This window comes from Gossypium raimondii, chromosome 2 (genome assembly GCF_025698545.1).
Source record: "Gossypium raimondii isolate GPD5lz chromosome 2, ASM2569854v1, whole genome shotgun sequence".
Lineage (NCBI taxonomy): Eukaryota > Viridiplantae > Streptophyta > Magnoliopsida > Malvales > Malvaceae > Gossypium > Gossypium raimondii.
Window position 1 is genome coordinate 7,269,120 of NC_068566.1, and position 18,059 is coordinate 7,287,178.

The 18,059-nt window shown below is 34.5% G+C and overlaps 1 protein-coding gene across 1 annotated transcript; it reads right to left on the minus strand.

Moving 5' to 3' along the window:
• Nucleotides 1-16,323: 16,323 nt before the first annotated feature.
• Nucleotides 16,324-16,799, minus strand: LOC105789500 (uncharacterized). Its single transcript, XM_012616870.1, has 2 exons — nt 16,519-16,799; nt 16,324-16,408 (listed from the first exon to the last, which is right to left on the minus strand). Exons 1-2 carry the CDS (start codon nt 16,797-16,799, stop codon nt 16,324-16,326), a joined length of 366 nt encoding a protein of 121 aa, XP_012472324.1.
• Nucleotides 16,800-18,059: the final 1,260 nt, after the last annotated feature.

The window sequence follows — 18,059 nt, forward strand, 5'->3', positions numbered from 1 at the left end:
TGAAGCTCTTTGTTGTATAATGAGTTTGGTTAATTTATATGCTAATTATACTTGAGAATTATTGTGGGTGCTTAGGCTTGTGCCAAGAAATGTTGGATATGTTCACTATCTGCTTTTAGGCTTTTATAATGAAATGGTAAGTAATGTTAATGATTTACGAACTTACTAAGTAATTTATGCTAACTTGTGTGATTTTCTCTTATGATTTTAGTAAATCAGAGGTTCGTGTAATTTGGAAGCTTCTTGAAGATCCATCACACTATCCACCAGTTATATCGGTATATTTTGAAGATTTTGAATCATGGTTATAATGGCATATATAGGTGTCTTGTTTAATGAATTTAGCCATTATGTGTGGTTTGTATATATGTGATTTTGGTTGATAAATTAGTTGGTATGTTATTAAGATTATATGGTATTTTGTGTGGTTGTTAAATTAATGTTGTGTTGGTTAAGATAATGGTAAGGAAATGTTGATGGGAATGATTTAGTAGCCATTAATGGTTGATGTGGAAAGAATGTGGCATAATGTTGAAAATGGTTAGTTTTTGGTATTTTGGAAGTAAGCATCTTTGGCCAAATTGGTATGGATCATGTTAGGTGAGAAATGGTCATTCTTGCATTGGTTGTTTATGAACTTTTGGTATAAGATCATTATGACAAATGTGTTAGTGAATTTGTTTAATTGGTAGTTTAATTAGTGAATGAATTGGTTAGGTGTTTGGATAAGTTTGAATGATGAAATTGAGGTGCCATTTTGGCATATTGGTTGAATGGATAGTTCCTAAGATGAGAATGCTTGAATATGCATATATAAAGTGAGTTTTGAATGCTTGAATTCAGGTGCTAATGGCTTGAGCATGAATTGTGAGTTTGGATGAGAAAAATGGCTTGGAAATGGCCTATTTTTCGTCGACATGGGCGTGTGTTTCAGCCATGTTCGACACACGGCTAGGCGACACGGCTGTGTGTCCCCTGTAGCTTTCAAAGGGTTGCAAGTTAGGCTGTTACACGGCTTAGCACACGGCCTAGCACACGGGCGTGTTCTTGGCCATGTGGCCAAAGTCAGAGAGTTACAATGGTGCGGACACGGGCTGAGACACGGCCGTGTGTGCCTATTTCGAATGCCCACACGGCTTGGCCACACGGTCGTGTGACTTCTACGTTTGAAAATTTTTGACTTTTTTTCAAAAATTTCATATGTTTTTGATTTAGTCCCGAATAGTTTCCAATGTCAGTTTTGGGCCTCAAGGGCTCGTATAAGGAACCGTATGTATGTTTTTGGTTTAATATTGTTATGTTTTATCTTGTGATTTATTGATGAATTAAATTGTTTGTTGTATGACGTTATGCTTCATTGCCCTAATTTGGCGACGGATACAGGCTAGGGGAGTTACATTGAAGCAGATAAAGGAGTACCAATCATCCTAGGAAGGCCTTTCTTAGCAACCGGAAGACGATAATCGATGTACAAAAAGGTGAACTCACCATACGAGTTCAAGATGAACAAGTGACTTTTAATATACTTAAGGTCGTAATATCTCTTGATGAGGTTGAAGATTGTTCTACTATGTAACACCCCTAACCAGTATTCATCGCCAAAATAGGGTTACAGAGTATTATCGTAAAAACAAAAATTTAAAACATACATATCAGATCCAAACATAAACATATCATAAATCATTCATATACATGCATAACATCCCTTAATCGAGTCCTCGAGGCCTTAAAAGCACTTTAGAAACAATTCAGAACTAAATTGAATCATTCAGAAAGTTTAGGAAAAAGATAGAATTTTTGAACTGCAGGGGCACACGGCCTTGTGGCTAGGCCTTTCGACTCACACGGCTGAGACACACGCCGTGTCTCAAACCATGTAACAATCAAAATAGGGACACACGGCTGTGTCCCAGCCTGTGTCCGTGCCCTGTAACATTCAAAGTTGGATCACATGGCCAAGCCACACACCTGTGTGTCAGGCAGTGTCTTAGGCCGTGTAACTGCCTGACTTGTAAGCCTTGAAACCTATAGGGGACACACGACCGTGACGCGTGACCGTGTGTCACACACAATTGAGACACATGCCCGTTTCTTAGGCCATGTAGACATGAAATTGGCCAAAATCAAACCATTTCCACCACCGTTGCAAGCATGTACCTACAAGCTATTTGCACCCATGACCAAGGCATAACAAATATACCAAAACATGCATAAAATGACAAATTCAAATGACCAAATCCATTTAACCAATAGACACATAAGGCCCCTTAAAAACAAGCATACAACCTTACCTATACATATGCTTATTTGACCATTTCTCAATCATAAATATTTACTCGAATAACATTTCATAACATACCATAGTTATGATCATTAGAACTTACACACAAACATCCCATTTGGTCACTCAAGCATGCACCATAACTTAGCAATATTCACACACATCAACAAGGTAGCAAAAGTACCAAGATTACATCAACCAAAGTGACATATACATGCCAAACTCATCAACTAACATTCAACTAAACATCAACCGTAAGTCCAAATTGATCTCCGACGAGCTTCCAAATTGACCAAAACATCAACTAAACATGCCATTATAACATTAACCAAAACATTAAACACTACCGATATAATCATTGGACAGTGTGATAGATCTCCGACGAGCTTCCAAATTGATCAAGCTTCTGATTATTTATAAAACATAGGAAAGAAAACTACGTAAGCATATAGTGCTTAGTAACTTCGTAAATCATGAACATATCTTAACATTTCAATGCATAACCTTAAAATTAAACATGATACAATGCAACCATAAGCTTGGCACAAGCCTAAGCATCATCAACAACACATGTTAGTGCATCAACTCATAATTCACTTGAATTAACATAAGATAAGTCATTATACATGAACAATATCACTTGAAATCATCATTTTCATGAACATAGATATGCTTTCATTGAACATTTCCTTTCTAATCCTTTTCATAGATTCATGAAATAAGTTATTTGAACATTTACCGGTCATTTCCTTTTCATGCCCATTAAACCATTTAAAATAACACCAGATACGCTGGAAAACTCACACAAAGTGTGCTAAACATATAGTCATAACCTTTCATTTTCCTTTACATCGTTGCTCACTTGAGTTGTAAAATGGGTCTGCTCACACAAGCTGACGGTCGGAATGTAAGCAATGTGATGCTACTCAAACAAGTTGTTGAGTATCCACAACAAATATCAGACCTCAGCCATCGGTAGGACACTCAGGACTAGCACCCGAAACATGGTAACCTTAATGACATGTCTTTTGTATCTACATATTCCTAAGGTTCAAAGGGGGCTCGATAATCATCGTAACATCGTTGGATTTCCACATTTGATTTCATTGAAACTAATACATGAATATATAATTCAATATAACTTTAAAATGTTAATTAATCATACAAACTTACCTCGATGACAAAGACATAAAAACGAGATCAACTAATCCAAGGCTTTAGCTTTTCCTCGATCTAGATTCGTATGAGGCTTATCTTGATCTAAATAAGAAAATTCAATCCATTTAATACTCATACTATTAAATTCAATCTAAAATTCATAATTTTGCAAATTTACACCTTTACCCCTAATAATTTAACTTCTTTACAATTTAGTCTTTAAGTTCGTAAATTGAAATTTAAGAAATTTCATCCACATTTCATGCTAGCTGAACTCACTAGGGACCTATACAACGTCATACAAATCAAAATTTCATAATTTTACCATGGAATTTTATTACTTTTATGAATAAGTCCCTAAATGACAATTTCATCAAAAATCCCTTTACAAAACTTGTTTAGTTAACAACAAAGACTCATAATCTTTCATTAAACTTCAAGAATCATGCAAAAATATTCATGGAAAAACGGGACAAAATAACACTTACATGCAATGGATGAACTAGCCGAACTTATATTCCCCCTTTAATGGATCATTCAGCCATGGATGAAAGAAATAAGAAAGATAACAACCTATTCATCTTTTAATTCTTTTACACTTTCAATTATTTATCAAATTACTTTAATAACATTTTTATTTAACTAATCAAAACATCAATTTCATGCCCATCTTTGTCCAATAATAATAATAACGGTCTAATTACCATTTAAATCCCCTTACTTTAAAATTTCATAGCTTATTAATACCTTTAACTAAGAGAACTCTATTTTTGCACCTTTTACGATTTAGTCCTTTTCACAAAATTGAGCATGCAAACATCAAAATTTTTTAACGAAATTTTTATACGACCCTACTAACATACCAGAGAGATTAAAATAATAAAATAATAATTTAATCAACCGATTTTTGGTCCCAAAACCATTATTCTAATTTCACTAAAAATGGGCTGTTACATACTATCTCCAAGGAAGATCTTCTAGTTCTTACCAAATTAGAATACAATGATCCATTAGAAGGTATTTCATCTGACTCTCCACATCAAGATGAGGATGAAACATTTCTGGAAGCTAACTCATAAGGATTCAGTTCAAAAGCTTAATTTGAATCATTAGAACTATCATCACATGATCACAAGAAACCCAAACCTTTAAGAGCCACCCAAGTTAGACTTACCTGTTTTGAAAAGGCACGAGAAAGGTATCGAGTGGACTATTGAAAATACTGAAAAGCGATTTATCAATGGACAGAAGAGTTTGATTCAATCTCGAGTATTTGATCCTGGGAAACTCGAGCCTTAATGGTTAAAAGTGAAGATCATGCATCCCATCTATGAGATTCAGTGGGTCAAACATGTATCAAAGAAACAAGATATAAGAGATAATGAGCTAAATCCATTAGGGATCATCACAGTTAGGCAATTTTCTATGAATGACAGAAAGGCAAGCGAAGCATAGCAGAAATACCATTTCCTGTTGCTATTTTTTGATAAAATATTGAGTATGATTTCTGCGCAACATTATCTCTTCTTTCTAGATGGATACGATTGGTATGATAAATGGTCGTTTGACATCGCCTTTGTCAGTAACATTGAGGGAGTTCTCTTCACTCTCTCTATTGTTAATCTATTTTCAATTTTTTTTCTTATTAGAATAAATGGCATGATTAGAACAATTTTCTTGAATTAGTAAATTAAATTAATTCTATCTAAGATATTGGAGCTCAAGTGGGACTATTTGTGAACCCCTACAACCTTTCCTAGGAACTTAATTTAATGTAATTTTCTGAGAAAAATTTTCTAAGTAGCCTAAAAGGAATTTTAATTTTTGTTTCTAATTTTAAGTTTATTTTCGTTTTTATTTTTATGTTCAATAAGAGGTTCAAGTTGACCCAAGGTTTAATCAGTTTATTTCTGTAAAATTTTATTTCAGTGCAGGTAAGAAATTTTTTACAGTTTTGGGCTCTAGACCCAGAATAGTGATAAGGAGAAAAATATTCAACACTCGTTGCCCCTTCTTTTTGCCGTAACATCACTTCCCCACACTGCCACAATCTCAAAAAAAAAAGGGAATGACACAAATTAATAAAAAGGGGAGGAATTTATTTTATTTCTTTTTCTTTGGTATTTATTTTAAACCATTTATATTTTTAGTTAGTATTTTTCTTTCGCACAATAAGTAGAAAATTGCAAGCATGAATAAAATAAGCTCAATGTGTCTTCTCTAATAAAATTCAAAGTAGTGTGGTAATGTGAATGAACATGTCTAGGATTAGTACTTAAGCAGTCTTCATGACTCGCCTCTCTTTTCTTGCAACTCTACTTGGTGTTTAGTTTTCAGTCATTACTTTGTTTCTGCAATGAGGACATTGCTTCTTTTTAAAGGGGTAAGGCAATATTTGCATGAATTTTAAATTTTTCTTAAGTATGATTCGATGTTTAAACATAAGTATGCTAAAATAAAATGATGTTCAGAAAAAAATGTTTGTTCATAAGTTAGCTCAAATGCAAGTATGATTTCTGATTTTTTTCTGAGTTTTTTTATGTTATCTTGAGTTATGAAATGGTTGTATGTTCTTAGGTTTTATGTAGTTTTTTCCATGAAAATTGAATTTCCTTATAAATAGACATGCATAAAGGTTTAAGTCTCTGACTTAGTAACTTTCTTGAGGTGAAATCCTAGGAGGCATAAGAATCTAAACATGATTTAGGCACAATTTTCCTTGGATTGTTTGAGTCTTTCAAGCCTACCATATGAATTTAACCCTTGAAACTTTAGTTTGAGCCTTGAAGCCTATTTTATTGTTATTCACTTACATCATAAGCCATATTACTATCTTTTTATGTTTTATCCTCTCTCTTTGTTTTTTTGCACCTATCTTAACTGTACTTGTCTTGGTAAGCGAAGATTGAGGAAAAATTTAAAAAGATGTATATGTTCTCCGTGTGTTTAAAAACAAAAGGATAAAAATCTTAGTTCAAATGACAAAGAAAAAAGAGAGCAAAATAAATACTCAAGATATTGAGAAGTCTTATTGGGGATAAAGCTTCAAATTAAGTTTGAAGGTGTTGAAACCCATTAGTAAAAAGGATGTAACTCAAAAAGATCCAAGGCAAAGTTAAGGTTAAGATTCCTGAACTTAAAAAGTCACTTCTTTTTATCCCTACCTTGAGCCTAGCCCCATTACAACCTTATAAAAGACTTATTGATTTTGATAATTATGCCTACTACATTGGTAGAGAGGAATTGCTAAATTCAACATATGATGACCATTAATTATACCTTGTCATTGTTTTGCCTAATTGATAAGAAAATTTTGATTGAGTGGTAAATTATCATGTATGATCTTGAAAAGAATACACTCTATGACTTGTGCTAGCATTTTCCCGCACTTAGTATAAAATTTTGAAATAATGTTTGCACAAATCATTTTCAAGAGGGAGAGGATGATACAAACCTAGTCGCATCATGTCACGATACAATTCGACGGCATTGGAATTGGCCCACGCTCGAGGGTCCCAAGTGCAAAATGAGGCTTTAATCTCAGATTGTTAACTTGGTTGCTGGAACTGTTGAGCAATCAAGGACTTAAGATCCAAGCATGCCAAGCAACTCACTTTTAGTTCTCTTAGCTACAGTTTAATTGCTGGAATAAAAGTTAATTCAGTTTTTAGTTATATTAGTTTAAATTATGTTTTGGTCTGAACTTCAATGATTGAGCTTTAAATATGTCATGATGATACGAACCCGCCCAAGGACTCAGCTGACTTCAATCGAGATCCAGTCAAGCTACAAACTGGTCCAACTAATCGAGCTCAATCCAAGCATTCAAAGAAGCAAATTTGGCTTTGGTGGACAGATTTGGAAAACGGCTTCCACCGATCGAGCTTGGGATTGCTCGTTAAGATCCTTTGTACTTTACTTCAAGCTGATTTTCCATTTAGCTAGCTAAACTAACTGCTAAATAAGTTTCAAACATTCTTAATTATTTCGGTTTAATTAGCTTTGTTTTAATTTTCTACAGCTTAATTACATGTATGATTGATTTGTTTATAATTTTGTCATTATCATTCGGTCATTATTTTGTCTTAGCATGATGCATATTTAAGTCATTACATATTTAATTCATGTCATTTTTGGTCCATTAAGCATGTCCAATTTTGGACAGATTTATTACATATTTATTTGTGTGTTTATTTTGTCTTGTCGATATTTTAATCAAGTGTTTAAATATGTCATAAGCTGGACATTTTAAATATGTTTTAGGTATATTAATTTTGTCTTGTTTCATACATCTTTACTATATGTTTATTTGGGTCTTATTTCGGACACATTAACTGTGTCTAATGCTTAGACAAATTAGTTGTGTCCAGTTGTTTCTTTTAACCACATTTAACCCGTCTTTATTGTTTGTCTTGAAGTCTGGTTGTATTTGCTGCTCTCAATAGGTTCAATGTACGGGAATTAAAGGCAGCAAGCAGATGGACATTTAGGCAGCTGAACGTTCGTCTGGGAATTCATGTATCTAGCTGATACATCCAAGCTAGTTAATGAAGGACCATACACCTGCATGTGAATGCAACTTAAGAGCTGATTGTGCATTATTCAACTAAATCTTCATGAAAATAAAGAGCCAATAATTGTGAGTTGAACAGCCAGCCCCTATAACCATTCGGCGTTCCATCTTGATTCACTTGCTGATTCATGCATTAAGGTAGAATTTATTTCAGCTAATAAACATTTTAGCTGAGCATGCATTAACATTCCAAAGGGGATGAAAGTGTCCATTCGGCTGAAGCATGAATCTGCCAATTCATGAACCAATTTTAATGACTGATTAGCCATCAAATCTAGTAACCGTTCCATGCTCAATGTTCACACCCATGACCATTCAGTTGAGCATGAATCTGCTAAGTTTAAAAACCAATTCCATTTCCATTCAATTTCTGTTCATGTATTCGACAGCCTCAAGGGAGTTTTTACTCAACCATTAAACACCTTTGACCGACCATCTAAATGCATTTTCAGTATCAATTAATTCAAGTCAGCTCAAAGGCTATTCGTGCACACCAAAGGGTATCCCATCAAGACTTCTCATGGAACTCAATGGACAACCAATTATTGAAATCATACATTGGATCTTTTCAGCTGAAATTAAGTCAATAGATTGCATTTAAGATAGAATTATTCATGTGGCTATTCGGCTGGACTAGTGGCAGCTTATAAATAGCTTCTTGTAAATTGTTTCAAGGTTACACAACTTGGAACAATTGAAATTTGTTATTTTTATGAATTATAATCTTTGTGAGTTTTCAGCTCTCATTGTTCTTCGTGATTTGATCAGACTTATCTAGCATTGCTAGTGGTGTCATCCTATCTCCATTCTTGAACTTATCACTTTTGAGTGTGGCGTTCATCCTTATACCGTTGGTTCCTATCTTACTAGATAGCGGGTCTCGGTCCTATCCAGTTATCCATTCTCCACCTTAAAACTTATACGAATTGGGTCCTAATTACTATTACGAGTTCGTTCGTGTTTTAAGTTCATTATAACCATATTCCATCAACTATCTTTATTTTAACCGCTGCTTATTTAAAACTATCTTCTTCAAATTTACCCTTTTGTTAACTAAAATAAGAACTATGTAATTTGACGACCGAGCAATTTAACGACTCAATTACGCATCGTAGGCGAGTTTGTATCATTGGAAGTGACTTATCCAAAACGAGAGTTTGTGAGCATGATTTTGTTTATGTATGTTTGATAACTCTTGAAAAGAGTTATATATTTCATGCCTTTAGACCTAGCTAATTGCTTGTACTTAGGTACATTTAGTTACATTTTAGGATATTTCATTCGTATTTTCATCATTTTATTAAGAGCTTGGATCATGCTTAAATATTATGATTTGTTAAATTTAATTTCATTTGGAAGTGTTGTGTTTGGTGGTTTGGCAGGTGCAGGTAGAGGAACAAGAAATAAAGGAGTAAAGGTTTGTCGAGGAAAAAGGTTGGACATTCTATCAATATAAATGTTCTGTCAATTCCAGAAAGAATGAGTCAACACTAAACGCATACCAGTTTTAGCCCAACTGTACTTGCACCAGAAAAATCTACTTAAAAAATAGGAGAAGATAATCCTGGGCTATTGGTTTTTATCCTAAAAAAAGAATTTAAAAAGAAGATAATCTTGGGTTATTGAAAAAGGAATTTAAAAAGAGAAGATAAACATGGGTTGTTGGATTTACCTTAGGAAAAAAGCCTATAAAAAGCCAAAAGAGGAAAACCAAAAAGGACGAATAAGAGGGAGAGATCCTTAGGCAAAAATAGAGGGTAGTAGCTGAGCAGTGACGAAAAGAGGAAGATAAAACTAGTCCCTCTCAGCCATCGCAGGACACTGTGCTGCTGGAGTGTGAACTAGACATGCGAAAGTTGTCTTCCCAAAGTCTTCCGTATTTCTTACTTTGTTCTTCCGTGAATTGAATGATGAAAATGGTGTTGGATGTAATTTTGGTTTTGAATTTTATTTGCCAACCCATGAGCTAAATCTCATAGGGTTGGGATTACTTGATGAAACTTTTCTTTTCTTTAATGGTTGAAGCATAGATCCGAATCAATTTACTGTTTCATTCAATTGTTTTGTTTTAAATTGTATTCGTGCAATCCCTAGACATAGATGACTGTGCAGCATGCCGATAAACTAATTTAATTCTGAAAAGGTTAGGTTAGTTGGATCAGTATTGAATGATATGAGCAAGTACTCAATAAATACTTGCAGTAGACTCTAGACATATAGAAACGTTCATACAGAAGGAAAACAATACGAGGTACCGTATTAAGGCTTATAGACACGGGCAAGGTAACTTGAGGTTTTTGCTCTCGAAAGAAGCAGACCATTTTAAAACTCTTTTGAGTAGTAAAATGAGTATGATTTTGCTGAGGCATTATTGGCAGTAAGGGTAGATTCTTAGTAATCTCGACCTTCTAAATCAACATCGTATATCCTTTATTCTTTGCCATAGTATCTTTGCCACATCATTATTAGTTATTTATTTTTTTCTTTTACATAATATTCTTATAGTAATTCTCATAATTACCATTACATTTCTACTCTCGTTTTGCCATAGCATTTCCAGTTATTCATTAATTCCACGTATTTATTACATCATGATTCCACTAATTTCCATTGCATATTTATCATTGACTTTTCTATAGCATTAATCACATTCTATTATAATAACTTGACCACTTTTGTGCCTCAATCCGATCTTCATGGGAATGATACTCATTCATCACTTTATTACTTGATCTAACGTGTATACTTGCACAAATCGCATATCATTTCACACGTAACAATGTTTATATGCAAAAGTTGATTCTCCTTAAGGATTCTATTTTAACCTATTGCAAGATTGTCTTATCTAAATTTTTTCTGGCGAGTAATGGATTAAGTTTAGGGGGTGTAAACTCTAATTTATATAGGGTTTTTATGATGTTTTTGCACCTTTTAACATAAAAATAATATAAATCTCGAGTAATTGATAACTAATTAAGTGAATTTTGTTTGTATTTCAATAATGGGCATCATTTAATGAAGAAAGTGATTTTATGTTATTTTTATTAAATTTATGCATAATTTAATTATTTTTGGCTACTTATTGATCTTGACATTATTTAATGCAGTTGCACCAAGGAAATTATGCATGATTTATTCAAAACATAAAGTTACATGGACATGCCCAAATTCACTCTATATGGACAACAAACACATGTAAAATGGGACATAAAGAGGTTGTTTTTGATACAATTGAAAATGGATCAATTGATGGACAAGTCTGGTAAGCAATTGGGTCATCAAATCGTCCAAACAAGGGAGAACAAGCCCAAATTTGGCAAAGGCATTTGGACTACTAAAACATTCATTTTTGGGACATTTACTGGAGGTCCCTACATTTGCAAATAAATCAGAATACAGCCCACTAACTTTGGCCAAGAAACCGTCCACCCTTTACTTGATTCAAGCATGATATTATACATAAATCAAGCAATCAAACAACTCCCTCTTCAACAATATGTGGCAAACCAAGAAAAGGAGTAAATGGAAGGATTTTTCACACTATTTTTAGTAAACTCATCCACCAACCTTCACTATAAATACCTACCTCCATTCCCCATTTCAAATCATCCCTCATCCCTCATCCCTCACTTAACATTCATCCTTTGTTTCCTCTCATCATTCACTAACCTTTCATTTTCCCTCATTCATAAACCCTCCATTTTCCCTTCATTTAGTTAGCAATTCCTTGTGAAAATTCTCTTTTGGCTAGCCACCTTGAGGAGCATCTTACGAAGGAGCAATTACAAGAATTGAAGGAAGCCACCACAATCAATTCCGAAGGATTGCCAAAATTATTCTGAGTGTTTTCTCCCTTCATCTTTATTGTTTTTCTTGTTATTCAACGTGTTTTCAATTTGCTTTAATGTTTTTTCAATAACAATGGTAGATTAATTTTGTTTAGCTAGGATAATTGCATCAATTCAATAAACTTTATTTAAATCATGTTATAATGTTTTGTGCCTCAGTCGATCATGTTTTTAATTAAACTCAAGCATGTATTTCATTCATATGTGATTAGATGCATTAGAATTAGCTAAGCGATCCTAACCAAACGATAGCTAATGGACACAATATTTGAAATGTCCATGTTTTATTTAGATCCTAACCCGACTAAATTAAAGGTTCATAATAAATTTAACGAGCTCTATTATCTTGCATAGTTTTTAGGTTTATGTGATTAAATTATTTCAAACCTAACCCGTCCCTGTTACTTCACATGAATTCTATAAAACCCTTAGTTTAATATGATTAGTAAAATGCGTGTTTTTTTCTAAGTAAAAGATTCTGAAAGGACTTAATATTGGTTTCAAACTCATGAAAGATCGAGTTGTCATGGAATATTTTCCGGAACATTATTAACATGATGAAAATGAACTAAGTTAATTGATGCTATTATTCTAGCCTATTCATGTTGTCGTTGTTGAAATCTTGTGAATTCTGTTGCTAAATCCATCTCATTCATTTTATTGTATACATTGCATTTAGGGATCTTTTTTGCATCTAGATAGTTATTTTTACTTAACATCAACTAATCAAAATTATTGAATTTAAGTTTGATCATGTGTTGAATGGTTTTATTAGTTAAATGATGAGTGAGTTAATTAGCTAAATTATAATCTATGCTTTGATTTTTTTTGTTCAATTTTATTGAATTGCATATTACAAAAGAATTGACGCCTCTAGTGGAAGATTTAGATAGGCGAGACCGAGAGGAGATTCTATCATGTAGGACTTTAATACATTTGTACTAATTAGTGAGACTGAGAGAAGAGTTTAGGTGGTATCTTTTAGTTTAGAATGAGACTGAGAGGAGATTCCTAGCTAAAAGTGGCAAACAATATAATCAACATAGGTTTATTAGCTTAGTTAGTAATTAACAAATCATTCAATCATCATTTCAATCCATCTGCATTGTTTTCTAGTAAAAGGAAGAAAGTCAGTTTGGTATTTTATTTGTTAATTTAGAATTTAGGGCCCGTTTGTTTGATTGAAAATGGTTTCCAAAAAATGATTTCTAGAAAATAGTTTCCGAAAAATAATTTCTGGAAAGTGGCTTACTTGTATGGAAAAACTAATATTTTCGGTGTTTGGATGAATCTATGTAAAATATTTTCGTTGTTTGGTAGAATTTCTGAAAATATTTCATAAAAACTGTTATAAATGAAAAAAACATACATGTAAGAATTAATTGTCTTTTCATGGTTTAATTGAGTTTATTTTATATTTATTAAATTTATATTTTACATTGTTTTGCATATATTGTAATGATTTATTTATAAATAAATACATCAAATTAAATATTAAGAACAAGTGCCAAAGAAAAGTGTAACACCCCAAACTGGGCCTAGACATTATGGCTGAATCTGGCGATGTCACATGGAAAGGGATTTGAAGACAAGATTGTCGAATTTAAAAACTATTACAATAAGTTAGCTTTTATTTAATTCGAAAAAAAAAACTAGTTGATTTTCTTTAAAACTTGTCTCTTAGCGGAAGCTTTTGTAACCAACTAATTTAGGGAAAATTATTTTTATTTACGAAAAACCATAGTTTTTAGAAAAATATCGTGTTTTGTGGAGTTACGGTTTTAAAAAAATCCATAAAAAATAGTATAAAGTCCCAATTTTAAAACCAACCAATCCATAGTCCAGAAGATACATCAAAAACCTCAAATAAGTAATAAATTCTAGGCATTAATAGAAAATAGTCTAAAATTTACGTGTGGCCACCGTCGAGTCCTCCGCTGCACCGACCCGTCAAGTCTGGAGATTACCTATACAGATTAAAAAGAGAAAGGGTGAGTTTTCGCAAACTCAGTGTGTAGTCCCCACAGAAAATATGCATACAGATAATCAACAGAATTCAATTAGATACAGTTTGGGGCCCGTGCCCATCATAGAATCAGTTTGGGCCTTAGCCCATTCAGATACAGTCTCAGAAATATATTAGGGCATTGGCCCATATCAAATACAGAATGTAAAAATAGTAAATCAAAATCCTAACCACCAGCATCTACACACCATCTTCGTCCAATCCTACACACCATGTGGCGATTAAATCAACTCATCCAACCTTATACACCATACTGTATCGAAAAGTGTCACAAAATCAGAAGGTTGCAGCCGAACTGCTAGATAACAGGCTTAATAGCCTTTCAGACACTTCCTCCAAATATCATCAACCCACCCCAATGCAATGCAACATACAAAAGATGTCATGCCATTATGCAATTAATAGTACATACATTCAAATATCATAAGTCATGCTCGGTACAGAAATCAGACAGACAGATCACACATATTGGGGTCTAAGTAACGCTTACCGACCCTATAGTAGGTCCACAATCAACTTAAGCGACCCGTGCAACCTTACAGAACTTTTCAGAAAAATGGGTTCACACATCCATGTGGTCCACTCGGCCCAAATTAGCATTGGCGACGTGATCAATTTTTAATGTAACCTGTGCTAGTTAATTATACATATATGTTTTCACTATTTACTTATATGTTCCTTCAAAGCTGTCTACTCGCGTCACTGTTACTAAATTATTTTTATCTTAAGCTAAAGAATTCTGAATTAAGTTCCACTTGATGTCTTTGAAGCTAGACTCAAATACATTTCTACCATAAAATTTTCAGAATTTTTTGTTCAGCCAATAAGTACAGTAAAATCTTCAAACTTACCCCTGTTCTACTATCTAACAGCTTCGTCCCTTCTTTGCTAAAAATTGATTATCTCTTAATGTAAAAATTGGATGATGTTTCCATTTCTTTCTATTGAAACTAGACTCGTTATTAATTTAAACATGTAAATTTTAACCCCTATTATTTTTCTCAAATTTTTGATGATTTTCCAAAGTCAGAACAGGGGAACCCGAATTAAATCTGACCTTATCTCACAAAGTTTATTATACCTCACGATTTACAATTTCATTACTTACATCGTTTCTTCTATGAGAAACTAAGCTCAATAAGCTTTAATTCCATATATTATTCATCCTATAATTTGATTTTTCAAAGTTAGCCTACTGCTGCTGTCCAAACAGCAAGCAACTTCGGCTTTTCGCCGAATCCCTTTTTTTTACTTTTCGGGTACACACCTGGTTTTGTTTCATGCTAAAACAGTCCCCGAGCCCTCCAAAGCCTATAATCAAGATACTCAACATCAATTTAATGGATTTACAAGTGAATTGACAACCAAGAACGAATAGAAACCCAACTTACCACTAACGATAACCCTCCGTTTAACTATTGTTAAGACGAGAACACAGAATTCACCCGTCTGAGCCTTCCCTAGGCCCAAATCGCAGAGAAAAAAGATTGACACTTCAGTCGTTAAGAGATTCATGACAGAAACAAAGAGAAACACTTACCGAAACTAAGTGAGCACTAATCGCGTGCGAAAACAAAGGAAAATAAATGGATTCGGGAAAAATCAAGAAGAAGAAAAATAGAGAAAGATGGAAAATCTCAGAGAATTTCGGCAAGAGGAGAGGGAGAAAAATAGACGGTAGAATTTTTTTTGGAAAAGTGAGTCAAATTGTTTGAGTATGCCCAAAGATCCATCATGAGATGGTTGTAATAACATACTTGATTTATCATGTTTATTAATATAAGGCGTTACCATTATTATTTCAGTTTCTTTTTTGTGTGTATAAATAAACTATTTTCTAATAATGTCCTAAGAATAATATGATTATTCTTAAAAGATCTTTATTCAAGTATTATTGTTGGATAGGACAACGATAATGCATTAAGACTAACATGTAGTTGATTGATGATAAAGAGTTGTCATTGATATGGAATGTCAGAATCGATGCATGAATATGTGTGTTTAACACACCATAATAACACACCATTTAACCACTAGAACAGCAGGCCCATTCTAATGTAATTTACCCAACAATCAAATAAAAGCCTACTAAACAAGAGTAAGGCCTAATTCATTCAAAACACCAAAATTTTCCCAAGCGAAGGTTTAAACTTGGGACCGCCCAAACACTCTCATAACAGATAACCACTGAAGCTGACAGATATTTGTGTCATATTTTCACAATAACGAAATTAGAAATTTTGGGGCGTTACAAATCTACCCTCCTAAAAGAGAATTTCGTCCTCAAAATTTTACCTGATCAGAACAGATGAGGATATTGCTAACATATCGCATCCTTAGGCTCTCATGTGGCCTCTTCAGTGCTATGATTACGCCACAGAACCTTCACTAAGGGAATAAACTTTTTTCGAATGACCTTTACATCACGCTCTAGAATCTAAACCAGCTCCTCCTCAAATGTCAAGTTTGGCCTAACCTCAATCTCCTCAATAAAAACAAGTGTGGGATCAGAGCGGTAGTGCCTCAACATCGAGAAGTGAAAAACATCATGAATGTGGTCCAACTCTGAAATAACTTCAACTGATAAGTGACAGGTCCCACACATTTCAGAATGTGGTAAGGTCTAATAAACCGAGGGCTCAACTTGCGCTTGCGACCGAACCTCAAAACCTTTTTCCATGGCGAGACCCTAAGAAAAACTAAGTCCCCTACAGGATACTCAATCTCACGCCTCTTCAAATTCGCATACAATTTTTGCCTATCAGAAGCCACTTTCAAATGATCCCGAGTGAATCTAACCTTATCCTCTGTCTCAGAGACCAACTCAGGACCTAGAACACGTCGCTCGCCCAACTTAGTCCAACATAAAGGTGTACGACACTTACAACCGTACAGTGCCTCATAAGGTGCCATCTGGATGCTAGACTAGAAGCTATTATTGTAGGCAAACTCCGCTAATCGCAAGTACTCCTCCCAATTGCCTCGGAAATCAATAACACAGCTCCTCAACATGTCCTCCAGTATCTGAATCACCCTCTCCGACTGGCCATCTATCTGAGGATGGAAAGCAGTACTGAAGTCTAATCTTGAACCCAGGGCCTCATGAAGCTTCTTCTAGAATCGAGACATGAAACGAGGATCCCGATTAGAAATGATCGAGACAGGTACCTTATGCAGTCTCACTATTTCTGATATGTACAGCTTAGCTAATTTCTGAAGAGAAAAGTCTGTCCTTACCGAGATGAAGTAAGCAGACTTGGTCAATCGATCCATGATGACCCAGACAGAATCCTTATTAGTGGGTGTTAGAGGCAACCCACTAACGAAGTCCACCATTACTAGCTCTCATTTCCATAATGGTATCTTAACCGGTTGCAGCAAACCCAAAGGTAATTGATGCTTAGCCTTAACCTGCTGACAAGTCAAACAGCGAGCAACGAAGTCGGTAACCTCACGCTTCAACCTTGGCCACCAGTACAATTCCCGAAGATCTCGGTACAACTTGTTCCCGTCGGGATGCATAGTATAGGGACTACCATGCGCCTCTCTCAGAATCAACTGCCTTAAATCCTCATCATTCGATACACAAATTCGACGAAAACAAAGTACCCCATCACTATTTATCCCAAAATCAGTAGTGCCACCATTCTCAACCTTACGAAAACGCATCCTAAGAAACTTATCCCCCAACTGTTTACCTCGAATCTGTTTAATCCATGTTAGTTTAACCTGAAGTTCTGCCAACAGACTTTCATCGTCGAATAAGCTAAGTCAAGCGAACATCACACTCAAATCGGTCATAGCCCTACGGCTCAACGCATCAGCCACCACATTGGCCTTGCCAAGATGGTACTCAATGGTACAATCATAATCCTCAAGTAGCTCAACCCATCTATGCTACCTAAGATTTAACTCCTTTTGAGTGAGAAGATACTTGAGGCTCTTATGATCAGTGTAGATAATACACTTCTCACCGTGCAAATAATGCCTCCAAATTTTCAATGCAAAAACTATAGCGGCCAACTCTAAATCGTACGTTGGATAGTTTGCCTCGTGTGTCTTAAGCTGACGAGATGCATATGCAACCACCTTACCATTCTGCATCAACACACATCCCAAACCAACATGTAATGCATCACTATAAATTGTAAAATCCTTTCCAGGTTCAGGCTG

Coding starts and splice junctions, on each gene's coding strand:
- LOC105789500 (XM_012616870.1), bottom strand. CDS start 16,799: ATGGCACCTTATGAGGCACTGTACGGTTGTAAGTGTCGTACACCTTTA. Junction 16,409..16,518: donor AAGCGCAAGTTGAGCCCTCG/GTTTATTAGACC, acceptor CTCGATGTTGAG/GCACTACCGCTCTGATCCCA.